The 26,311-nt window shown below is 38.2% G+C and overlaps 1 protein-coding gene across 7 annotated transcripts in view; it reads left to right on the plus strand.

Moving 5' to 3' along the window:
• The window catches only part of DMD (dystrophin), a 1,342,375-nt gene that overhangs the window by 446,017 nt on the left and 870,047 nt on the right, over nt 1–26,311 (plus strand). For all 7 annotated transcript variants that reach the window (XM_087938163.1, XM_087938162.1, XM_087938165.1 and 4 more), the window contains exon 28: nt 2,993–3,142. In XM_087938163.1, the coding sequence (XP_087794289.1) occupies nt 2,993–3,142 (150 nt within the window). The remainder of the gene's footprint in view (nt 1–2,992; nt 3,143–26,311) is intronic.

Genomic DNA, 26,311 nt, shown 5'->3' on the forward strand with positions numbered 1-26,311 from the left:
CCCTGAAAGTGCAGGGAATACTGTCATTTGGGTTGTAACTGATCTTTTTTCAAAACAGGTTCATTTTGTACCATGCCAAAAAATCCCAACAGCCAAGGCCTTTGCAAAGATGTTTTTAATACACATTTATCGCCTTCACGGAGCTCCCCAACGGATTATCTCGGATAGGGGTGTACAATTCACATCCACATTTTGTTGGGTGTTTTTAAACCTATTAGGCTTCACCCAGGGGTTGTTGTCATCAAATCACCCCCTGACTAATGGCGGAGCTGAACGATCGAACAGCATATTAGAAGAATATTTAAGATGTTTTATTAATTACCAACAGGACAATTGGACTGACCTCCTTCCTTTTGCAAAGGTAGCATACAATAACTCAGTCCACGGCAGCACTGGTTTCACCCCATTTCAGGTAGCCACAGGCCAAGAATTCAACCCCATGCCGGAACTACCCACCATGGAACCTGAAATTCCCTCCCTTAAGGAGTGGATTAATAATTTGCAAGCCACCTGGCCAGTGGTCAGACTAGCCTTACAAGAGGCTAAAGCAGCTTTTAAAGCTCAGGCAGACAAAAAATGTTGTGATCCTAAACCATTCAAAGTTGGGGACCACGTATATTTGTCCACAAAATTCCTAAAAGCAACCTTCTAAGAAACTGGGACCAAAATTCATTGCACCATTTTTCATCTTCAGAATTATTAATCCTGTTATGGTAGAGCTTCTACTTCCCAAAACACTTAGACAGGTTCATCCAGTATTTCACTGTAGTCTACTCAAACCAGAGATCACTTCAAACCTTAGACTCCCTCTTCCCACACCTCCAACTCCCATTATGGTACATGGGGAACAACATTTTTGAAATTAAGGATATCCTTGATTCGCATACTCACCATGGATCCACACAATATTTAGTAGCTTGGCAACACCTTTCTTCCTCAGAGAATGAGTGGGTAGCCAAACGACATGTAAAAGCACCCATATTACTACGGAAGTTCCACCTGAAATACCCTCACAAACCATCTTAAGTTGTAAATGTAACACATGTTTTATATCTTCCATGTGGATTTCTCAAATTTTTGAGGAGGGCAATATGTCAGATCCGTGTATCTGCCATTCTTCAATGGAAGAAGTGGGGAGGAAGTTGGTATAAGTAATCCTTTTTGATGTAACCTGAATATATTAAATCTTATATTGAATCTGTATAACTGTACAACTGGAGGACTGGAGCCAGATGGCTAGAAACTTGTCACCTCTTGGAGAGATAGCAAGAGGAGAAGGGACCATAAAAATTCCAGCTCTGGAAGATACTCCCTGGGAAGATTCTCTGAAATACGTTCCCAGAAAAGGGGAGGGGGGGAATTAGCATGTTGGTTCTTTGTTTGACTAAAGCCACATCTAAATAAGGGGAAGGGTTTTAACTCCCTTTATCTATTACTGTATGCCTGGAAGCACCTTAGATTCTGCTTTCACTAGTACTGGATTCACTTCCTTTCAGTAAAGGATTCCTTTTGAAATACCTAGTTTTCAGAAGTTCATTCTTTTCGGTTGAAGGGGAAAAATCCATTGCTTACAGTTTATTTAAAAAAAAGAAAGAAAAAAAAAGACAAGATGTCAGTCCCAAGCCCAGAAATGACATTCAACCCTTTATTTCCTTATGGACTGAATATTGCCAAACTAATGCAACAACTTCCTAGATATATCTTAAGACAGTCTAAGGTATGGCTATCCTGAACCTTTTCTCCCTCATCCAGCTCAGGACTGTGCAATCTCTTAAGCTGGACCTCTCTCTGGGCAAGCTCTGGGTTGCCAAAATTCTCTCCCATGGTTCCTGAAGATGTACATTCCATCACACAAGGAGAGTACGACTTTGTTGGTCCTCCTGGAAACTTTCAATATCTCAACTATGATATTCTCCTATCATAATTAGAATGTGGGAGTACTATACTGTGGTGATTCTATTCCTTCGTGGATGGCTTTTTCCAGAAGATGCTGGAGGATTTAGCAATTGGTTAGATCTGAGTCCTATTTTATCACATATACTTTTTAATATCTACTGTATCTGAAATCATTGGGAGATATCATTTAGCGATATGGGCTGAGAAGCCATCAAAATGCAATTGGGCAAGTGAATGCTGTTTTACGTGATCCAGAATGGTCCACAGTAAGCCTAGTGGAGTAGGTTCACAGTTGGGAGCATTCTAAATTCCACTATTATTCCTTAGAGGCCCATGTGACCTCAGTGACAGAATGCATTGGTAGATTTACCAACAGCGACGTATCTGGCCAGAGACAGTCTTGTAACAGTTATTCAAATTTTGATAATTTTCCAGTTGATTATTTCAGTGTGTTATATGTGGGACTGGCTTTGAAAATTGCCTGGAAAATTCAATTATTTAAAATGGTGCCTGGATGTCTTCCTGATAGGAACACATTATGTCTGTACTTTGCCATTTCCACTGGCTGTCAATCCAATTCCCAGCTCAGATTTTCAAATATAAAGCCCCAAACAGCTTAGGACCAGGTTACCTGATAAGAGCACCTTTTCCCATATATACCTATCCAGACTTTAAAATCTAGCATCAAGGCTCTTTCCTCAAAGGAAATATTTATTTTAAAAATAATCAACTGTGTTAAGTTTCTTATGATAATCTTCCACTTTAATGATATCGAGAGTTATCGTTATTTTTCAGAAATAGGTAAGTACTATTATATTAGTAATGGGAAGTGCAACATTCCTTGTAAAATTTGGAAGAAATTGAAGCAGGTTCTTTCCTTAATTGCTGGGATATAAGAGGGAGTGGAGGTAAAGCATAATCAGGCTTGTAGGAGTCTGTTATGGTAGCCTGTCGCAATAAAATAGATCTAATATTCCTACAATTTTGATTTCCTAATTTGGTCTACCCCAGAAGCTTGACAAATAGAAATAAAATATTTGTTTTTCTTTTATATAAATGAAATATCTCAGTAATATCTTTTATGGATATTTTTTAGTCTCTGAAAACATTAAGACAGCATCCAGAAGATAATCGCAATCAGATTCGTGAGCTGGCACAAACTTTAACAGATGGTGGAGTTTTGGATGAATTGATCAATGAGAAACTTGAAAAATTCAATATTCGGTGGGAAGAGCTACAACAAGAGGTATATTTCTCTCTTCTAATTTTTTTGTTTTAAACACTGTTTTAGGCATAAGTGCTGGGTGCAGGGGTGGGATTCTACCGGTTCTCACCTATTCACTAGAACCTGTTAATTTTCTAAGCAGTTATGAGAACTGGTTGTTGGAAGAAATCTCCTTTTGTTTTTTTCCACTTTACAGAGCTAATCCTGAGGAAGGCAGGAAACATTCTGGTGTTGTTTCTAGCCTAATTTTATTGCCCTGCTTACAGAAACTGCCTCTCTGTTTCTTTGTTAACCCTTATTACATTCTTAGTAGTATGCCTAGACTTCCTGTCACCTGAGCTTTTCAGGAGGTTTTTTTTCTCCTTTTCTGGTACTTTGCTTGACTTTATTAAAGAGGAGGGGTTGTTTTAAGGTTTTTACACTGCTGTTGGGAGGAAATACTCCTCTGTTGGAGTTCTTCCAACAGGGAAGATGCAATGATTAGCACTTTGAAGAAATAATTGAATAACAAAGCAGAGTTCTTGGAAAGAAGCTTTTAATGACAAAGAACCAAGATGAGTGACATTCAGCAAGGCTTCTTGGCTAGCTAGAAAGATTGAAATTCAAATGTGAGTTTACATACCTTTTCTGAATTTTGGTCTAAAACTGGTTTTTGGTGAAGTTTAATTCTGTGCTTGCTGATGTTTAATCCTGTGTTTATTGGTGGGATAATTTTCCCTATTCAGCTTTGTTTGGAAGGAAAAAGGTTAATCCCTGTTCCTGAAAAGAAACTGGGTTGAGAAATCTGGCTAGTTCCTGTGTCTATTTGTTCTGGTAATTGGTTTAACAAGCTACTGTTGTGATTTAATTATTTGTATTGTGTTTGAATTTTTTCCTGCCTTTGAATTTTTTCTATCTGGGGAGGGAGTCTTCCTTCACTGCTTTACTGGTTCCTGGTGCTGTCCTTTTGGGATGTACTTCCAAGAGGCAGGATGCAAGCTTGGCACTGATTTTTTTACTGTCTTTCTGGGGGGGCATGTGACCTTTCCTTACACCTGGTGACATCCTTAGGATATCTTGTGAGGTGAGTGAGACCAGCTGACGTTTTCAAGTGGTGCAAATGGATCTAAGGATTGCTTCTCCTGGTATGCTCTTTTTGGAGAGCTTAAATGACCTCTCTGCTAAAGGGTTTCACTTTATGAGCAAGAGTTGGCTGCTGATAGTTATCATTGCATTTTAACTATTTTAATTCCTCAAGGTGCTCTGGCACCCTGCCAGATTTGTGACTCCAGTTTGCAGGTATTTTTAATCTAATGATTGGTATTTAGGGCACCTTTTCTCAAGCAAAGAAGCTTTTTGTATTTTTGTACAGGCAATCCTTGACTTACAACAGTTCATTTAGTGACCATTCAAAGTTACACTGGCACTGAAAAAAGTGACTTATGACTGTTTTTCATACTTACGACTACTGTAAAATTCTCATGGTCATGAGAGGTCACGGAAGGAGAAGCACTCCTTGACATGAGCGACGTCAAGTTGGCCACTCCCACCCAGTCACATGTCTATCCAGCCATGTCTACCCAGCTGGTCATTAGGGTAAAGAACCAGTTGTTAAATTATTTGAACCCCACCCCTGGCTCTTTTTGTGTGTGTGTCTCTCTGTGTGTGTTTTATTTAAAATAGATTTTATTAAAGTTTTACAATTTAAAAAACAAACACAAATAATGTTTACAATTTTTGCAATACATCTACATTGGTTTTTTTTCATCTTCCATTATTCATGTCTATATACTTATATACATTATTCATATTTACATTATATGTTATCTATTATTCCTATTATCTATCCAAGTATATAAATTCTCCCAGACTGTATAGAATTCTCTTTTTCCTTCTCTTGCAACTCCATAGTAAGCTTATTCATTTCTGCACAATCCATAATTTTTCTAATTAACATATTGTCCATGGGATTACCCTCCGCTTTCCAATTTTGAGCATGGGTTATTCTCGCTGCTGTCAGAATATGTATTATGAGATATTTAATTTCTTTTTTTATATTCTCCTCTAATTATCCATAATAAAAACATTTCCGGTTTGAATTCTATTTTTTCCTTTGTTATTTCGTGCAGCCAAATTTTTATTTTATTCCAGAATTTTTTGGCTTTGGGGCACAACCACCACATATGAAAGAAGGTACCCATTGTTTGTTTACACTTCCAACATATTGGACTCAAATTTGGATATATCTTGGCCAAACTTGATGGTGCTAGATGCCAATGATAGTACATTTTATAAAGGTTTTCCCTCTATGAGGCTGCCATTGTTAATTTATGTCTCTTCCAAAGTCTTTCCCAATCCTCTAATTTAATGTTATATCCAAAATTTTTCATCCATGCTATCATTGTCTGTTTTACTACCTCCTCTTCTGTATCAAATTTTAGAAGGTAGTTATAAATTTTGGATATACATTTTTCCTCTGGTCCTAATAAGATTTTATTGAGCTGTTGAGGGCTTATGTCTATACCAAATTCTTCCATATCTTTTGTATACTTTGTTTGCACCTGCAGATAGGGCTACCAGTCTAACTTAATTCCTTCTTCCTTCAATTTTTGATTTGTTTTTAGGTTTCCATGATTATCTAATAGCTGATTGTACCTGATCATTTAAAAAATATCCATAGTATTCGGGGTTGAACATTGCTTCCATAGTTGAAAGCCAGCCCGGTATCTTAGTATAGTGTTTTGATTTAATTTTACATCAAATCTCTATTAATGCCTCTCTAATTAAATGTTGCCTAATATATGAATATGTCTTTTTATTTCTCTCCCATAGGATGGCATGCCATCCAATTTGCAACTCATGTCCCTCTAGTGTTAATGATCTCCTGTTTAAAGATATCCAATCTCTAATCCAAGTTAATGTTGCTGCCTTAAAATATATTTCCCAATCAGGTCCAAAACCACCTCTGTATCTATTATCCTGCAATAGTTTTAATCTGATTCTAGGTTTTTAAAATTGCCATATAAATTTTGTTATCATCTTATTTAGTACCCCATAGAATTTTTTGTTTAACTTTACCGGCACAGTCTGAAATAAGTATAGCCATCTTGGTAGCAAGTTCATCTTAATTGCAGCTATCCTTCCTACTAAGGATAGTTGCAATTTCCCCCATATTTTCAAATCCTTCTTAGTTTGGTTAAGTAATTTATCATAATTATTTTCCTTTAAAGATGAACATTTTGCTGTCAACCAGATACCCAAGTATTTAATTTTGTTTATAATTTGGAGTTCCATTTCCTTTTCTAATTCTTTTTTTATATTCTAAAAATTTTTTAACTTACATTTTAGTTTTGTTTTTATTGATTTTAAGACCTGCTAATCTACCATATTTATCTATTTCGTTTAACAATATTTTCCCAACCTCGTTCAGATTTTCTACAAAAAATACCATGTTGTCAGCAAATGCTTGTGTTTTACACTCTTCCTTTTTTATTTTAATGCCTGTAATTTCTTTTTTATTTTATTTTGATTTAATAAAACCTCTGTTCTAAGGATAAATATCTGAGGTAAGATTAGACAGCCCTGTCTCACTCCTCCTATAAAATCTTGCTGTAGAGTCACCATTTACCCTTACACTGGCTTTCTGACTTGAATATATTTCCTTTATCATTTTTACAAAGTTTAGTCCAAATTTTATTTCTTTCATCTGATATAAGAAAAATTCCCAATTTAAATTGTCAAATGCTTTCTGTGCATCCAGAAAAACCAGTGCTACTGGTTTCTCTGGATGTGCTTCATAGTATTCCAAAATATTCATTACTGTCCTGGTGTTATTCCTAATTTGTCTTTTTGGGAGAAAACCATTTTGGACTGAATGTATTACTTCGTTCAAAACTATTTTCAATCTTTCTGCCATAATAGTCATTAATATTTTATAGTCAGCATCCAGGAATGAGATTGGTCTGTAGTTCTGAATTAGAGAGTGATCCGTACCTTCTTTCAGTATCAGTTATATGTTTCTCTCCATGATTTTGGTAGTTTTGCTTTTAATAGTGCTTCATTATACAATTCTAACAGCAGTGGTTGCATAGTTTCCTGCAAAGCTTTATAAAAATCTCCTGGAATCCCAAGAGACTTCCAGTTTGCAGGGCTTCAGCGGCAGGCAGGAATCTGTGATCGTGCGCGGTTTCTGCCTGGGCTCGCCACTGGAGCACCCCAAGCCAGCTGGCTTCGGGGCTAAGCCACCCCATAGAGGTGGTGAAGACAGGGGAGCACCAGCAGGGTCGAGGAGAGCTGTATCTCTCCTCCTCAGCTGGCCATATTCCCTTTCCCGAAGGCGGTAAGAGCGGCAGTCAGAAATGGCCGCCTAAAAGAAGCACTCAACTGGAAAAGAAAGTGCAGAAGGAAGTTAAGACATGAAAGTTTTGGCTGACTGGGATAAAAAGCAACAACTAAGGTATCCTGGAATTTAAATTTTATAAAAGATGCATCGCTCCCAAAGAAGAGTCGGAAGCAGCAAATGAAAGTGAAAAGAGAAAGTTTTTTTTTCTTCACTCTCATTCCTTACGTTGACAGCGAAGAGCACTGAATGAGAAATCGGAAAAATCCGCTTTGGCACAAATAAGTAACTAAACTGGAAATATAATTAAATGCCAAGGGGACAAGAAAGATTTCTGAACACTAAAAAAATTCTTTTTTTGTTATAAGTGGGAAGGGAGAGGAAAAGAATAAGGGCAGGATTTGGAAGGAGGAGTCTGCCTGAAACTCAAAAGAATTAAAAGTTAAATCTTAATAGACTTCTAAAATGTAACTGGAACTTTGCAACTAAATAGTAACTCCAGGAAGAGAAAGTGAAAAAAGAAGAAAGTGTTAAAAGAAACAGCTTATGTGTATTTGGACTGCTTGGTGACATTGGAATTTTTGGAAATTATACTTGAATGACTAAAAACAATTGGGTGGTTGTTTAAAAAATTCTACAATGGCATCACTTCTGGATGAACTGAAAATGGAATTTAAAAAATATAAAGAAGAGGCACAAGAAGGGAAGGGCTCCTTTGGCTCTGTTTTTCAATTCTTAGAAATGGCGATCTGCACCTATGAGAAACAACAAGAAAAGACTGCGCAACTAGAAGAGTGGGACAAAGAATGAACAAGTAACTCTATCTGGGGAAGAAAGGGGAAAGGGGGGAAAGAGAATGGAGAATTTAAGACTTTAAAAAACAGCCAAAAAAGGGAAAAATAATGTAAAAAGTGGATATAATGCAACAGAAAGCAACAGAAAAGGGGAATACAGAAGAGGGAAATGGAGGTGGAGAGACAAGGGGTAAAAAGGGGAGAGAGAAGAAGAAAGGGAAGAAGGAAGGGAAGAGAAGTTACAAAGTTTTGGAGCAAGGTGTAAAGAAACAGGACTTATTTAGAGATAATGGGTGAAAATTTAACTGAAAAGGGGATTCTGTAAAGGTACATAAGATTGTATTGTCATATTTGTATTAGAAATAATGTTGGAAAATTGGAAACAACATATGATTGAAAAGTGGGTTAAAATAGTGAGTGTAATTCAGTGAAGCTTTTGTGAACAAAATAAATGAAATGAAATAAATGAGAGAATTGAATTAGGAAGGAATGGGAACATTTTAACTACTCAATGTTTTATAAAATATAAGTGAAGTGGGGGGGAAGTAACTATGGAAAGTTTATAAGTGTTCCCATAGAAGTATGATATTTATTTGAAAAGTAATGTGCAAAATGTTTAAGATTTAAATGAATATTAATATTAATGATAGAATTGAATTGGTATGGATTGTTATTCTAATTATATTATACATTTATAATTTTTTCTTTTTTTAAAATACAGTATGTAATTTTAGAAAGTGCCAAGCAGAATCCAAATGGAAGTTAGGTATTATATTAAGTGTTATAATTTTAGGGGAAAGATATAAAGGCGTCATACTTCAATCAGTGATTACAGGAGAAATTTTGTTTAATGAGAAAAGATAACAGACAGCTGAAACAGGACAGACAAAGAATATAAGTACAATGATTTGAATTGAGATGAAATAAATAAAATAAAATTAAGAAAGTTAAAAGAGGAGAGAAGCCATATAGAAAATGTAGAATGGTAATAAGATATGGAATGGTATATAAAAATGAGCATGAACTTGAATTTGTGTCTGTACGAAGAGATGTAACCCGGGATCATGCTGCTTTCAAAAAAGATGTTTTATGTTTTTATGTTCTATGTTTTGTTTGTTTATGTTTGTTTTTAAAAATCAATAAAATTTTCAAAAAAAAAAAAAAGTCTCCCAGAATCCCATCTGGACCTGACGTTTTATTATTTTTCTATTTATTGATTGCTTTTTCTAATTCTATTTGTGTTATTTCCTTATCTAAAAGTTCTTTGTTTTCTTCTGAAATTTGTGGCAGGTTAAGGTTAGGGTTAGGGTTGGCCACTCCCACCCAGTCACATGACTACCCAGTCATGTCTACCCAGCAGGTCATTAGGATAAAGAACTGGTTGTTAAATTATTTGAATCCCACCCCTGACCGTGGCTCTCCATAAAAATAAAGTTTTAACTCATAAACTATTCTGTATAAAACACAAGAATCATAATAAATCCATTCATTCATGTATTCATTCACATATTCATTCATTCATTCATTCTTGTTTAATGGAACACTTAAATAATGTGCTGATTCTTAAAGTCAAGGATATAAATATTTTTGGAATCCTAATGTCAGCCTTCATTTTTGCTTTCTTTCAAACTTGCTGCCAGCTGCCATGGAAGTTGGGGGGAGGAAAAGCACTGGGTAGCGATGAGAAGACCTAGACTCAGAGAGGCCAACTTGAGTTTTTAACATTTTAAAGGCCAACAATCCTGGCTTCAAAATGCACAAAGGAGAAGTGATGCAGCTGAACCAGAGACTTTCCCCAAACATCTTCCTGTCCAAGGATTGAACTCTGATTATCTGGCTCCTGGGGGGTGGGCTCTGGGGCTTGTTTCAATTCATTTCTTCATCTGCATTTTCCTTCAGATCTTGCCTGACTGTTGCTGCATTCAGTTATTTCCTAGTAAAAGTACTTTTTCTCTAAATCTATGGAGTCAAGGGTTTTTCTTTCCTTGGGATAACATTAGGCAAGAATTGCTTTAACCGTCAACTTAGACCTGCAGTCTACCATGGGGACCTAGCATCTAAATGTCCAGTCACAAGAGCAAGCTAGAGGACACCAGGGCTAAAATCGGATTCTTCCCTAGACCACACCACACTCGAGATGAGGCAGAATGACTGGGGGAGCTAGACCTAGCCTGTCAGGCCCAGATGGTCATTGGGTATGGGGCAAAAAGGAATTGTGATGACCTGGGGCATGGCAGAAAGACAACACAATCAGATAATCAGCAGGAGTCCCTTTATTAGCTCCAACTTTTCCCCCAATGTTCTGGTTACCTTCTGGGCTGGAGAAAAACTCTCCTAAGAACAGCCTTTGGCTGCAGAGAATCAAGTCCAAAATGTGGTCAACAAAAACTGTAACTATAAGTCCAATAAAGGCAAGATGAGGTAATTAGTCCGGCAGGGTAAGAGAAGGAATTCCAGATGTGAAGGGATGGCAGTAATTCAACCCAGTTGGGAGGATGCCAGGAACGCAGATAACCAAAGTCAACACAGGATAAACTTACATTTTTCCAAGAAGATACCACACTCAGCTTGCATCTCTTTTAAACTCTCTTCCCAGGTGTAGCTAATGAAGGGAATCAGGGCCCTTTCCTCCCCTATAAGCCATGCAACCCAATTGCTCTCTCCGTTCCTCCCTGCGTGCCCTAGGATGAAGAGGGGGTGGGCTTGGGTCTTACTCTGAACTCCCTCTTCTTGTTCTACCTCTCCCCTGCTCTGCCCAGCCAGACTTTGCCTTTCCCCAGTTTCCTCCACAGTCAATGGAGCCACACTCCCACTCCCTGTCAGCTGTTTGTCTTCCTCCTCAGATTCAACCTCCTACAGGGGCATGACAGGAAGACCCAGAGGAGTGACCCTTGAAGGTAACCTTTACTTGAGGAAGCAGAAGTTCCCACAGGCTGGAGCAGCATGAGGGGATAAAGTCCCCCTTCTTGACGAGAACCCAGAGGATGCCATGCTGAGCCTTGCCCTGTATCTGCTACAAGAGGCAATCAAGAACCAAAGAGCCTGGGAAACTCTTGTTAAGATGACTGCTCAGGTTGAAGGGTAGGATGATGGGCAATTTGGAGGCTCCCTAAAAGTCAAAATCCCGCAGCTGGACAGTCCAATTGGACTTAAACCGTCCCAAAGAGGAGCACATTCTGTCGATCCAAGGGACACCGCAAAGTCCCTTGTTGATCCAGAAAAAAAATTCCCTAAACTGGCTGCAGCAGAAAGTGGCCATCAAAGGCTGGGACAGCTCCAGAACGGAGGAAGAAATGGAAGGAAAGTGTGTAGGATTTGGGTGAAGGTTTTTTTCAATTTTTTTTTTGCTAAGAATAAAAGTGTACCCTAAGGGGAAAGGATTTTAAGAAGATAAGAAGACAAGAGAGTGACTAACAGTGAGGAGCACGTGTTTTTAACTGTCAAATTGAATTAGGACTAATTTACTGTGATTTTAACAAGATATTAATTTTTAACTGGACTGGACTTTGTGGCAACACTTAGAAAAAGATAAATTTTAATTTTATTTTAATTTTAAATATTGGATTATGTTTCCCTTTTTTATTTTTTTACCTACTAATAAATCTTAAAAGTAAAACTTTTTGGAAATAATATGGCAAAGAAGTGAAAGTAAAGTAACAGTGTCACCTAAAGGCTACAGAAAAGCTGGAGAGATCAAAAGACTGAATCTGTTAGAAAATTGTTTTGACTGCAGGATGTTTAGACTTAAAAGAAAGATAGAGAGCTGAATGCTGAACTTTGTTTAAACAAGTGCAGCTCTTGTAAAGCAATCTAAACAGCTGGGAATTGAAGAGAAAAGAGAAAAATATTATTTTGACCTTGGACTATATACTTTGCTTATGGTTTGATCTGGCTTTTTGGATACTATAAGGTGGCTTGGACTTGCTTTGTGACTTCTATTTAATACCTGAATAAAACTACCGCTGGCTACTTTATTTTTGTTCTACTTTTTGTTGCTGATACTTCTTTTGGCCTTCCTACTTTTTATTCCTATTTTTCTTTGTTCCAGTTTCTTTTTTGGAATGTCTTAGTTTTTCTTCTTTTTCTCCTTATTTCACACACAAAAAATTTGGCCTTTTTGCTACTTGGGAATTATTGCTGGTGGATTACTTTTTATTCTTTTTGATTATTATTTCTTTTTCTGTTTTTTGTATGGTTCCTCTGTGGATTTTATATTTTTATCTTCATCTTTATATCTTTAAAATTTTATCCTTACTTTTTTCTTTTTGACATGGAGGACTTGGCTTTCTTATAATTGGATTTTTTACAATTGAAATAAGGTAGAGAAGAACCTGAAGAAAGATGGGCCTGGATTAATTAGTAGACACTTTCTGTTTGGGATTACAAGTATTTTGAGATGAGGAAGACAGTTGCAACAGCATCTTCGATTCCTGCTGCCTCCTCTCTAAGTCCAGCAGGTCAGCAATCAATATAAGCTATGTTACAACAGGAGAAAGAAAGGGAAAAGGAAAAAGGAAAGGAAGTTTCAATGCAAGAACTGAAATTAATGACAGAAGTAATAGAAGACAGAGGGAAGTGAGTGGAAGATAAAATGGGAAAAATGGAAGAAAAAATAGACAATAGACAATAGATGATGATGAAGAATGAAGAAAACAGAAACTTTAGAAAAAACAAGGAAATAAAGGGTATGAAGATAACAAAATGAGGAGTACAAATTACAGACATTTACAGATGATCTGGTTTTTATACTAGAAGAACCATTAGAAATAGGACCTAAGCTGATAGAAAAGATAGAAGAATATGGGGAAGTTGCAGGAATGAAAATAAATAATTAACCAAGATTTTAGTGAAGAATATAACTGAAAAGTAAAAAAAAAAAAGAACTGATGGACAGACTAAATATCCAGTTCACAAAAAAGGTGAAATATTTGGGGATACAATTGACAGCAAGATGTGGAACACTTAAAGAGGACAAGTATTATAGGCTAAAACAACAGATTGCTACAGTTTTAGAAAAATGGAAAATCTTACAACTATCTTTGATAGGGAGAATATCGACAATTAAAATGAATGTCTTACCTAGAGTACTATACTTATTCCAGACAATTCCAATAAAGGTGGGGAAAGAATATTTTGAGGATTTAAATAAAATGATATTGAAATATTGTGACTCTGGGATTTGAATCTGGTCCATCAGCAGATGTGAGCTCGAGTGAAGAGGATTTGGCACTGAGATTTGAGCCTGCATTGTTGAGTGATTTTGAAGGTAGCCAGGATGAGGAAGTGGACTTAGCTATGAGAGAGGAACCTAATTTATTGAAGGTGTCAGAGTCCTCCCCCGAATCTCCCTCTCTGATTACACAGCAGCCGGGAACAATTGGGAAAGAAGCGCCAAGCCAGTGATTAATTAATGAGACTAACACGCCCCCTTTAGGGGATAAAAGGAAATGGATTGGCTTGAGAAATTTGCCAGAAGCAAAGTGTCTTGTTAGAGCGAAAGTACTGTGAAGATTATCTGAGGCATTGTGATTTATAGGCACTTCAGGATTGCCAAACAGATTTTAGAACTACTGCTGAGGACTGGAAAAACCTCAGCAGTTATCTTTGTTGGGATTTGTTTTTGATTGCTCACCTGTGGATACAGGTGAGACGTAACATTGAAATATATACGGCAGGGGGGAAAAAACAAGAATTAAATTAAAATTGTTACAAGAGAGGAGGTTTTGGATTACCAAATTGGAAATTAATTAATTAATTAACTAATTGGAAATCAGTCTACAGAACTTTTCCCATTCAATCAACTAGAATGAACTTCTGAAAACATATCAAAACGTATCAAAAGGAATCCTTTATTGAGATGAGACAATTCATGTAGGGGTCAAAAGCAGCATCTAAGGTCTCTCAGGCATACAGAGATAGACAAGGGAGTTTAAAACCCCTCCCCTTATCTTGATACGTATTTAGTAAAACAAAGAGCCAACATGTTAATTCCCCCCACTCCCTTTTTAGAATGATCTTTTACAGAGTTTCCCAGGACACATCTCACTGTGGAATGTTTATGGTCTCTTCATCTCTTGGCTGTCTCTCTCAGAGGTGATAGGTTCTGGCCATCTGTGTTTCATCCCTCCATTGAATCATGTGTAGGTTATACAAATTTGATATAAGTTACATCAAGAAGGATTTCTTTATCAGTCTCCCCCTTTTTCTTCTTCAATTTAAGAAATGACAGATACACGGATCTGACATCCTGCCCTCCTTAAAAAACAGATAGGTCTACCTGGAAAAAATAAAAATCATGCATTACGTTTGCAATTTAGGATGGTTTATCAGGGTATTTTAGGTGGAACTTTCGTAGTAATGTGGGTGCTTTTACATGTTGTTTGGCTACCCACTCATTTTCTGAGGAAGGAAGGTGTTTCCAAGCTACTAAATATTGTGTAGATCCATGGTGAATGCACAAATCAAGGATATCTTTAATTTCAAAATGTTGTTCCCCATGTACCATGATGTGAGTTGGAGGTATGGGAAGGGGGGGTCTGAAGTTTGAAGTGATCTCCAGTTTGAGCAAGCTACAGCGAAATACTGGATGAATCTGCCTAAATGTTTTGGGAAGTCGAAGCTCTACCGTCACAGGGTTAATAATTCTGGAGATGGGGAATGGGCCAATGAATTTTGGCCCTAGTTTCTTAGAGAGTTGTAATGATTTTAAGAATTTTGTGGACAAATATACACAGTCCCCAATCTTGAAAGGTTTGGGATTGCAGGGTTTTTTGTCTGCTTGAGCTTTAAAAACTGCTCTAGCTTCCTATAAAGAAAATCTTACCACTGGCCACATGGCTTGTAAATTATTGATCCACTCCTTAAGGGAGGTGGGTAATTCCAGCATGGGGTTGAATTCTTGGTCTGTGGCTACCTGGAATGGGGTGAACTCCGTGCTGCTATGGACTGAGTTATTGTATGCTACATCTGCAAAAGGAAGGTCAGTCCAATTGTCCTTTTGGTAATTAATAAAGCATCTTAAATATTGTTCTAATACACTGTTGATCCGCTCTGTCGATCCATCCATCTGGGAGTGACTTGATGACGACAACCCCTGGGTGGAGCCTAATAGGTTAAAAACACCTGCCAAAATTTGGATGTGAACTGAACACCCCTATCTGAGATAATCCGTTGGGGAGCTCCATGAAGGTGATAAATGTGTACTAGGAACATCTTTGCCAATGCCTTGGCAGTTGGGATTTTTTAACATGGAATAAAGTGAATCTGTTTGGAAAAAAGATCAGTTACAGCCCAAATGACAGTATTCCCAGCACTTTGGGGAAGCTCCACTACAAAGTCCTTAGAGATCCTTTTCCAGGTAGCAGAGGGGTCTGCTACTGTTTCTATAAGTCCAGGATATTTTCCTTGTCTTCTCTTTGCAGCAGCACAGGTGGGGCAGCTTGCAACATAGCTTTCAATGTCCTTTTTGAGAGACAGCCACCAAAATTGTCTTTTGATGAGGTGAAGGGTTTTTACAAACCTAAAGTGTCCCGCTATTTTGGAATCATGACAGCATTTCATGATGCCCATTCTCTTCCTTGCAGGGACATAAAGTTTGTTCTCTACCCAAGCCAGTCCATCTTTGAGTAAACAAGTGTTTTTGTTAGCCTGGAGCCAGTCATCCTGAAGTAGTGCCTCTTAAATATTCATGTCGTTGTGTCTTCAGTCAGGGATGATTTTTTTTTCTCTTGTGCCCGGGTGATTACTTTGGCTGCTAGTTGGGTCAGTTGGATCGTTGGTTTTATAACTTAAATCTTTTTGCTGTTGTATTGGGGTTTTCTGGACAGTGCATCTGCTAAGAAGTTCTTTCTCCCAGGAAAATATTTGGGAGTGAAATTAAACCGTTTAAAATATTGAGCCCACTTTGCTTGTTTTTCAGAGAGTTTCCGTGGATTTCTCAGGGCTTCCAGATTTTTGTGATTAGTCCATACTTCAAAGTTTCCTTCCAGGAAATGTCTCCATGTGAGCATTGCCCACCACACAGCATATGCCTCTTTCTCCCATATCACCCATCTTTGCTCAGTTTCCGTCAGTTTCTCTGATGCATATGCACATTGTTGTAATTGTCCATTTCCATTCTTTTGGAGGAGGACTGCTCCAACTTCAACATCACTAGCGTCTGCTTGGATGACAAAAGGTTGTTTGGGATCTGGGTGCTTAAGGACTGGTTCTGCTGAGAATAGATAAGGGGTTGCCTTGGTTTGGGTTTCTCTCCCCCGCCCCCTTCATTTTTAGCAAGTTCATGATAGGGAGGGCGATGTTTGCAAAAAGCTGGAATGAACTGGTGATAAAAGTTTGCAAACCCCAGGAAGCTTTGCAGTTGCTTGTGTGTATGAGGTGGGTCGCAGTCCATGACAGCTTTTACTTTCTGTGGGTCCATCTCTTTTCCCTCCTGGGATATTCTATACCCCAAGTAGTCAATTTTTTCTTGGTGGAATTCGCATTTAGAGAGTTTGCATATAGTTTGGCATCTAAGAGTTTTGTGAGGACTGCACGGAGTAGCTTGATGTGTTCTTCCATTGTTTCCATGTAGATTAAAATATCATCAAGATACACTAGAACCCCTTTATATAAAAATTCATTGATCAATTGCATAAACATGGCAGGTGCTCCTTGCGGTCCAAAAGGGAACACTTTAAATTGGTAGCATCCCAATGGGGTATTAGAAGCTGTCCTCCACTCATCCCCTTCCTTTATTCTGATGCAGTAATATTTCTCTCGTAGCTCTAACTTTGAAAGAAATTTTCCTTTCGAGAGGTGGGCTAACATGTCCTTCGTGAGGGGGAGTGGATACATATTCTCTATGCAAATCGTGTTTAATTTTTTGTAATTAACACACAAGTATACGGAGCCATCTTTCTTTTCCTGGAATAACACTGGGGCAGCTATTTTTGGTTGGGTGGGTTCGATGAAGCCCCTTTTAAAATTTTTATCAATAAATGCTCTGAGTTCTTTTAGTTCTGTGGGGGACATGCAGTACATTTGTGGGTTTGGGAGTTTAGCCCCTGGTAGGATTTCGATAGCGCAGTCTGTTGCACAATAGGGTGGGAGTTCATTACAAGCTTCCTCGCTAAATGCTTGGGCCAGATCCTGGTACTCGTTGGGAATGTTAGTGAGTTTAGCCGACTGTCCGGTCATGGCTGACTCTCTGTTCTCTGTTCCTTTCTTTATACTTTCCTCTGAGCTGTTTGCAAAAAAATACGTCTCTCTGGAATTTTATTGTTCCACTCCTCCAATTTATTTTTGGATTCCATTTCTGCAGCCATGTGAGACCTAGGACTAGTGGCTCTTCCATTCCTGGGGCTACAATGAATGTGAGCATCACACTATGGTTCCCTAGTCTTATTTTCAATGGTTCTGTGGTAAACCTAGCTAGCTCCCCCCGCTATAGTTCCATCTAATTGGCAGAAAGCAATGGGATTTTCCATTTCTTTCAGTTGTATTCCCAATTTCTCTGCAAGGGAGGTTTTTATTAGGCATTGGGTGCATCCTGAATCCGGCAACGCTGCAACTTCCTCCCCCTTCACTCGGCTGGGGATAAACAGTCTTAGGGATAGAGTGATTGGTTCAATTGGGTTGCTTACCAGCGGGTCGTATTCCGGATTGCTTTGGGACCCCTTGGAACATTGGGGATTTTTCCTCTGGGTTGGGGGGGATCAGAATCCCACAGCTACTTGGCTTCTAAGACCAGTCTCCTTTCCTCGAGGGCTGGATGTTCCAGGTTTTCCCCTTGATGGGTGGTCTGGCTTTCTGGCAGGGGTTTTCAAATGGCATTCTGCTGCATGGTGTCCCTCCTTTCCACACTTAAAGCAACCAGACGTTCTTGGAGTCATGGTGGATTGGGGTTTGAAAATTTCCCATTTCCCCTGGGGTAGGGATCTTTTCCAAAACTTGCCACTGCGGTACTGGTTTCGACTCATGTCTATCTCCACCTCCTCTGCCATCATGTACCATTCATGCAGGAGGTTTGGGGCCCAACGGGCCAGGCAAGCAGCGTATTGGTCGTCATTTAGCCCATCTTTGAACCAACAGACTAGGATATCCTCTACCCAGTCGACTCGGCTGGCCAGGTCACAAAATTCCTTGGTGTATTCAGCTACTGGGTGACAGCCTTGTTTTATGACTCTGATGTGGTCTCAGGCATTTATATCGGTGAGAGGGTCTTCGAAGTGGTGGTGTAGGGCTGTCATGAAGCAGTTGAGGTTCCTTAATTCTGGGGTGTTGACATTCTGAAGTGTCACTTCAGAATGGCTGCTGCTCCTTCAAGGGCCAGGGTGACGATTCGTACTCAGGATCCCTAGGTTGGGAAATTCTGCCCATATTCTAGCATGTAGGTGAGGACTTGTGCCAGGAAAAATCCCAGTTTCTGGGGGTCTCCATCTAATTTTACTCCCGGGGTGTGAACTTCCTCTGCAGTTGTATGTCTCTGGGTTGGCCAGGGTTAATCTCCTGTTCTGGGGCGGTTAGGGTTTGGGTACCTGGTATGGCTGCTGGTTCTTCAGTTTGTCCTGCTACCCAATCATTCTCAGCTGAATCCAGGGTGGCGGCTCAGGTTCCCTCATTTTCTGGTTCCCTTGCTCTGCTGAGTTGGCGTGCTGGTGCATCCCTCACTTCAAGGTTTTCCAGGGCCTCCCTCATGAGGTGATTTATGGACCGTCTCAGTTGGTCACCGGCTGGTGGCTCCTCATCCCATTCTTCCTGATACGATAGGACCTCCAGCTCTAGTTTCCAGCTGGGTTTACGATTATCCCCGGTGTCGGTTACTCCCCTGGTTCTTTTGTTCCAGCTGTCTCTCTTTCCTATGCCTATAGACCACCGGGGCTTTGTGGAGGTTTCATAGGCAGCTTTGCTATCTTTGATGGAATGCACCGAGTCAGTATCTGGATGGGTAACTGTCGACGTTTCTCTCCAGCATTCAGCTTCCCCTTTGTCCTTGCTGTATTCAGACATTTTCCTTTTTTGCAGGGTCCCCTCAGTAGAGTGAAGGTTTTAATTTAAAAAAAAAAAAAAAATTTCCAGGCTGACCTCTATTGCAGATGCTGCTTTACGTCAGGCTACAGAACATTTCCCATTCAATCAACTAGAATGAACTTCTGAAATCGTATCAAAACGTATCAAAAGGAATCCTTTATTGAGATGAGACAATTCATGTAGGGGTTAAAAGCGTCTAAGGACTCTCAGATATGCAGAGATAAATAAGGGAGTTTAAAACCCCTCCCCTTATCTTGCTGTGTATTTAGTAAAACAGAGAACCAACATGTTAATTCCCCCCACCCCTTTTTAAGAACGATCTTTTCCAGAGTTTCCCAGGACACATCTCACTGTGGAATGTTTATGGTCTCTTCATGTCTTGGCTGTCTCTCTCAGAGGTGATAGGTTTTGGCCATCTGTGTTTCATCCCTCCATTGTATCATGTGTAGGTTATACAAATTTGATATAACATTAAATATATTCAGGTTACATCAAGAAGGATTTCCTTATCAGTCTCCCCCCTTTTCTTCTTCAATTTAAGAAATGACAGATACACGGATCTGACATCCTGCCCTCCTTAAAACATACGTTGGTGTGCTTATGCATGTCCCCTACAGACCTCTTAGGAAGGGGTAAGGTCAATAGTAGAAAGTCTGAGCTGAAAGTTTTGGGGGTTTGAGGAAAAAACAACAGAGTCAGGTAGAGTATTCCAGACATTGACCACTCTGTTGCTGAAGTCGTATTTCCTGCAATCACATTTGGTGCGATTAACCTTGAGTTTGTATCTATTGTTTGCTCTTGTATTGTTATGGTTGAAGCTGAAGTATTCATTGACAGGTAGGACATTGCAATGTATGATTTTATATACTATACTTAGATCGGACCGAAGGCAGCATAGTTCTAGCTTTCCTAGCTCTAGAATTTCAAGTCTGGTGGCATAAGGTATTCTACAATGAGTTGAGGAGTGGAGAACTCTTGTGAAATATTTCTGGACTTCCTCAACTGTGCTAATATCGGATACGTAATGTGGGTTCCAGACTGATGAGCTGTATTCGAGTATTGGTCTAGCAAAAGTTTTGTATGTTTTGTAGTTACTAGTGTAATATTACCAGAGAAAAAGCTATGTAAGAAAAAGCTATGTAAGCTATATAATGCCTTTTAGGCTATGTAGTTACAGTGGGCTCTAGCACTTAGATCATTAGAGATGAGTACCCCAACATCCTTGACAGAGTTTGGATCATCAACAAGCTCTTGACTATTCAGCCTGCATTTTATTTTCTGATTTTTTTTTTGCCAATATGTAGGACAGAGCATTTATTTGTTGAGATTTGAAGTTGCCATTTGTTTGACCATTCTGATACATAGTCGAGGTCTTTTTGAAGGGTAGCAGTATTGTCTGTGGTGTTGAATAGCTTTACATCATCAGCGAAGAGAATGCAGTTGCTCTTAATATGATCACAGAGGTCATTTATGTAGAGTATGAAGAGAGTTGGTCCTAGAACACTGCCTTGGGGGACACCACTGTTGACAGGTACAGAATTTGATAGGACACTCCCAATTTTGACCATTTGTTGTCTGTTTGACAGGAATGCTTCTATCCAGTTATGCAGGTGTCCAGAGATACCGTAAGATTTTAGTTTTAGGAGTAGTTTGTCATGTACCACTCAATCAAAGGCTTTACAGAAGTCTGTGTAGATTGCGTCTATTGCTTTGCCCTGATCGAGTTGTGCAGTCCATATGTTTTTGCAGTGTAAGAGTTGCAGATTACAGGATAGTTTTTTCCTAAAACCAAATTGTTTATTAGAGGGTAGGTTTTTTGTGGCTTGTGACCATAGTTTTGGCAAGGAGCTGGTCCTGAAAGATTTTTCAAAGATTATGCTTAGAGATTCAGCTATAAATTTGTGTATCGGCTTTTGAAGTTGGCAACGTGACCAGATTTGTTTTTCAACCAAAGTGATTTTTTTTTTTGATTGAAGCTTCCTTATTGTTTTGGGTAATTTGTTTTTTCTGGTTTTGGGAGTTGTTAATGGTACATATACAGTAGTTTGATGACTCTTTTGACTTCAAGTAAAAATATGTTGTAATGGTCTTTTACAGTATTGCATCCAGAGAATAGAAATTGCCAATCAAGGGATGAGAGATCGTTGTTTATAAGATCATAGTTGCCCTTTTTGAAGTTATAATTGGGGATTCCATCATTGTGGTGATTTTTGTGTGGACATAAGTTGAGACAAAAGTCAATCATGTTGTGATCACTGTTGGAAAAGGGTTCTTTAATTTGTATTCTGTAAATTGAATTCAAACTATTGCAGAAGATGAGATCGACGCAGTTGTTAAGTCTAGTGTTGTTGGTTACTAGTTGTTCTAGTCTCAGATTTGTTACTGCATTGTAGAAGGTTGCATGTGTGGGTTCAGTTGTACATTCGTTTAGGGTCCAGTTAATATGAGTAGATTGAAGTCACCAAGAAAGATAAAAGCGTGTGGGCAGGATGCTGCCCATGTTAGTAGTGTATTTAGCTTGTTTGCATGTTCAATGTCATAATTAGGGGCTCTGTAACATAGTAAGAACTGAAATGTGCTATTTAAGGACAGTTCGCAAATGATGGTCTGAGGAAGAGCAAGCTCCTGGGTAACTTGGATGTTTTTTTAGATGTAGGGACTTTTTATAGAAGATAGCGACACCATTTCCTCTACGGATTTTACGATCTGATTGGTAAACATGATAGTCTCTTACTGTGATAATGGATTCAGGGAGAGACATGTGAGAGCGCCAATTTGTTCCTGGAACAGTACCTCATGTGCTACATTAATTACCATCAAGACAATTGGGCTGACCTTCTATCATTTGCAGAGGTGGCATACAATAATTCTGTGCATAGTAGCACTGGATTTACCCCATTTAAGATGACCCCTGGTCAAGTCTTTGTAGCTATGCCAGAGCTGCCTTAAGAAAAACTTCAAACTCTCCTTTGCAGAGTGGATAGCGCAGCTCCAAAACACTTGGCTAGTAGCCCATAAGGCACTGGAAGATGCATGTCAGGCACATAAGAAATAAGCTGATAAAAATGCGTGAAATCAAAAGAGTTTAAAGTGGGTGATAGAGTTTACCTTTCCACAAAATATTCACAGTCCACCCACAGTAAAAAAAAAAAATGTGGCCTTAAATATGTTGGGCCTTTCCCCATTGTTAAAACAATTAAACCAGGCATGGTACAATTGGAATTGCCTAAGAATGTTAAATATATTAACCCTACATTTCATTGCAGTTTACTGAAACCTGAAACTGTGTCTCATCTTTGCCCTATACCTGACACCCTGCCTGTGCACATTTTAATTGAAGGAGAGCAGTATTTTGAAATTAAGGAAACACTAGATTCTAGGGAACATAAAGTGAAGGTCAAATGCCTCATGGCATGAAAGTATTTCCCCTTGCAATCTGAGTGGGTACATGCTAAACATGTCTGGGCACCTAAACTCCACCAAACAGTTCATAGAAAATACCCTGACAAACCCTGGATGGATTAGTGATTTTATTTGGGCTATATTGCTTTGTTTTACCTATGGGTATTTTGTTTTCTTTTTTCTTTTAAATAATTATATTAATTATAAACATTAAAAACATTGAATGTGGTGGTCTTCTTTGATGTCCATTTCAGTCAAAACATTGTACCTTAGAAAAAAAATCAAAAGATATAAACATTTACACACACACACACAGCTTTAAGCTTTGTATCTTTTTAGTTCTTTTTCTCATACCTCAGGTATAAGGTTTCTCACCTCTTTTTTTATTTCATCTTAAATTCTTATTTCAGTTGAACTCCCTTTCACATCCCTCCAATAATAGAATTTATTCCATACTTTATAATATTCTGATTCATCTTGTTCTTTCTAGTGTCAACCTATCCATTTCGGCGCATTGAAAAACCTTATCAATTATAGCATCTTCACTTTAAGTTTCATTTGCTTTCCAATTTTGGGCAAATATTAGATAGATATAATAGATAGATAGATAGGCATCAGCCTATAATTAGATAGGCATCAGCTTTGCTAAAGTTTTCTTCCATTATTCCTAGTAAGAGTATCTCTGGTTTATAACTAATTTTTAACCCCGTCATTCCCCCTAGCCATGACCAAATTTTGTACCAAAACTCCTGAGTTATTTTACATGTCCATCATACATGATAGTAAGTGCCACGTTCTTTCAAGCATTTCCAACAGTTGAGCGATTGGCTTCCATACATTTTAGCTAGTCTAGCTGGTGGGAGATGCCACCTGTAAAACATTTTGTACAGATTTTTCTTGAAAGATGTCGCAAATGTAACAATATTTCGCTTCCAAATTCCAAATTTGCTGCCATTGGTCTAAATTTATACTATGTCCAAAATCCCTAGCCCAGGTTATCATCGATTCCTTAACTTGTTCTTCATACATTTTATGATCAAGTAAATATCTATAGATTTTATTTATTTGTTTAACCTCTGGTCCTGTTAAGATTTTATCTAGTGCTGTGTCCTATCAGATGATTCCCTGTTTTCTTTAAATCTTTTTTGTATCTAGACTGTATTTGGAGATAGGCCCACCATTCCAGAATTATTTCTTGTAGTTCCTATCTCTGTTTTAATTGACCTTCCTCAGTTGTGATATATTTATATGTGGTAGCCTTTGTCTGGGTGTATAAATTTGGATATATTATTGCTTCTATAGTTTTGGAGTTTTATTTTGTTCCAAATCAGAATTAAGGCTTGCCGAATTTTATGCCTTAAAAATATTGGTGAGCCATATTTCTACCAGGCTACAAGTACGTGTGCCAACCCTTTTGTAGATCATGTCCTTCTAGAAGTAAGAGTCTTTTATTATTTAGATTGATCCAAACCAGGTCAGAGCTGCTGCCTGGTAATATATTTCCCATTCTGGGAAGCGAAATCCCCCTCTTTCCTTTGCGTCTTGAAGGAGTTTCAATTTAATCCTAGACCTCTTTCCCTGCCATACAAAATTTAGCGTAAATTTATTCAGATCTTTGAAGAATTTGTTTATCTAGTTTAATTGGTATGTTATGAAACAGGAATAGGACTTTAGGTAATATATTCATTTTAATTGCTGATATTCTTCCTATTAGTTACAGTCTTAGATTATTCCAACTTTCTAGAACTTGTTTCATTTGTTTTAATAGTTTCTCATAATTGTCTTCTTTGATCGTTGAACAACGTGCCAAAATGATAATTCCTAGGTATTTTATTTTTTGAACTATTTGGATATCTAAGCGTTTGGCTAGATTTTCTTTTTGTTTATTAGTCATATTCTTGGCTATAATTTTCGTTTTGCTTTTGTTTATTTTCAAACCGGCTACCTCTCCATATTCCTCGAGTTTTTCTATTAATTTTGGGGCCATTTGCTCAGGATCTTCCATGATAAACACTAAATCATCAGCAAATGCTTGTAATTTAAAATTTTATTTTTTGATTTTCAACCCTTTTATCTGAGGCTCTTGCTGAATTGTCCTTGCTAAAACCTCCAGTGTAAATATAAATAATAGTGGTGAAAGAGGACAATCTTGCCTCATGCCTTTCTGCAGGGGTGGGATTCAAATTTTTAACAACCAGTTCTGTGGGCATGGCTTAGGTGGTGGGCGTAGCTTCGTGATCATGTGACTGGGTGGCCTGGCTTGGTAATCATGTTATTGGCTGGGTGTGGCCAACTCAATATCACTCACATCGAGGCACACATCTCCTTGCCTGGTCTCTCATGACTGTGGGGATGCTGCAAAAGTCATAAGTGTGAAAAATGGTTATAAGTGCCATTGTACCTTTGAATGGTCACTCCACACAAGCAAAGTACCAGCAAAGGAGGGGGGAAAAACTCCAGAGACGTTCCTGAGACAGGAAGTCTAATCCTGCCAAGAATGTAATAAGGGTTAACGGAGAGGCAGTTTCTGTAAGCAACACCAGAGTGTTTCCTTTCTGCCTTCCTTACAGGATTAGGCCAGTAATTTCTCCTAACAACCAGTTCTCCAAACTGCTTAGAATGTTAATAACCGGTTCTAGCGAATAGGTATGAACTGGTAGAATCCCACCCCTGCCTTTCTGTATATAAAAATTGTTTGTAGCTTCTCCGTTTATTATAATTTTTGCTTCTTGTTTTGAATATATTGCCATAATTATATTTAGAAAATTTTTGCCAATGTCCATATATTTTAATTGCTGTATTAGAAATGGCCAATTAACATTATCAAAAGCTTTCTGAGCATCAAGAAATAATAGTGCTACTTGATGATTGCTATGTGCTTCATAGAATTCGAGAATATCTAGGACTGTCCTTATATTATGTTTAGTTTGTCTTTTCAGTAAAAAACCATTTTGGTCACTATGAATAAATTTGTTCAGGTAATTTTTAAGTCTCTCAGCTATAATCATTGTAAATATCTTGTAGTCTGCATTCAGGAGGGATATTGGTCTGTAGTTTTGGATCTGTGTCTGGTCTGTATCTTCTTTTTTTATCAGGATGATATTGGCCTCTGTCCAGGATTTTGGTATTTTTGCCTCTAATTGCACTGCCTTAAAAACTTCCAGTAGATGTTGGCTTAAAATATTTTGTTGTTCTTTATATAGCTCAGCTGGTAATCCGTCTGGGCTAGATGCTTTATTGTTTTTTTGTTTATCAATTGCCTTAATAATTTCTCAAAATTTAATTTCCTCATTTAACATTGATTTTATTTCCTCTGAAATTCTTGGTAGATCCTCTTTTCTTAGATATGTCATGATCTTTTCTTCTGAGTGTGTTTCATTTTCCATATTCATTTTCTCATAGAACCTCTGGGCAATTTCCTTCTTAGTATTCTCATCATAGTGTATATTTCCTTCTTCGTCCTGTAATTTGTGTTAATCCGTTGTTTATCTTTTTCTCTCCTTAGCTTTTGTGCTAGCCATCATCCAGATTTGTTCACATTTTTGAAGAAGTTCTGTTTGTCTAATTTCAGTTGTTGTGTAATCTCTCTGTTTCTAGAGTGCGTAGTTTATGTTTAAGTAGGTCCATTTTATTTTTCAAACTTTTGTTGTTTGGTTCTTTCTGATG

This window comes from Pseudonaja textilis, chromosome 8 (assembly GCF_049901715.1).
Source record: "Pseudonaja textilis isolate UNSWEBS1 chromosome 8, rPseTex1.2, whole genome shotgun sequence".
Taxonomy (NCBI): Eukaryota; Metazoa; Chordata; class Lepidosauria; order Squamata; family Elapidae; genus Pseudonaja; species Pseudonaja textilis.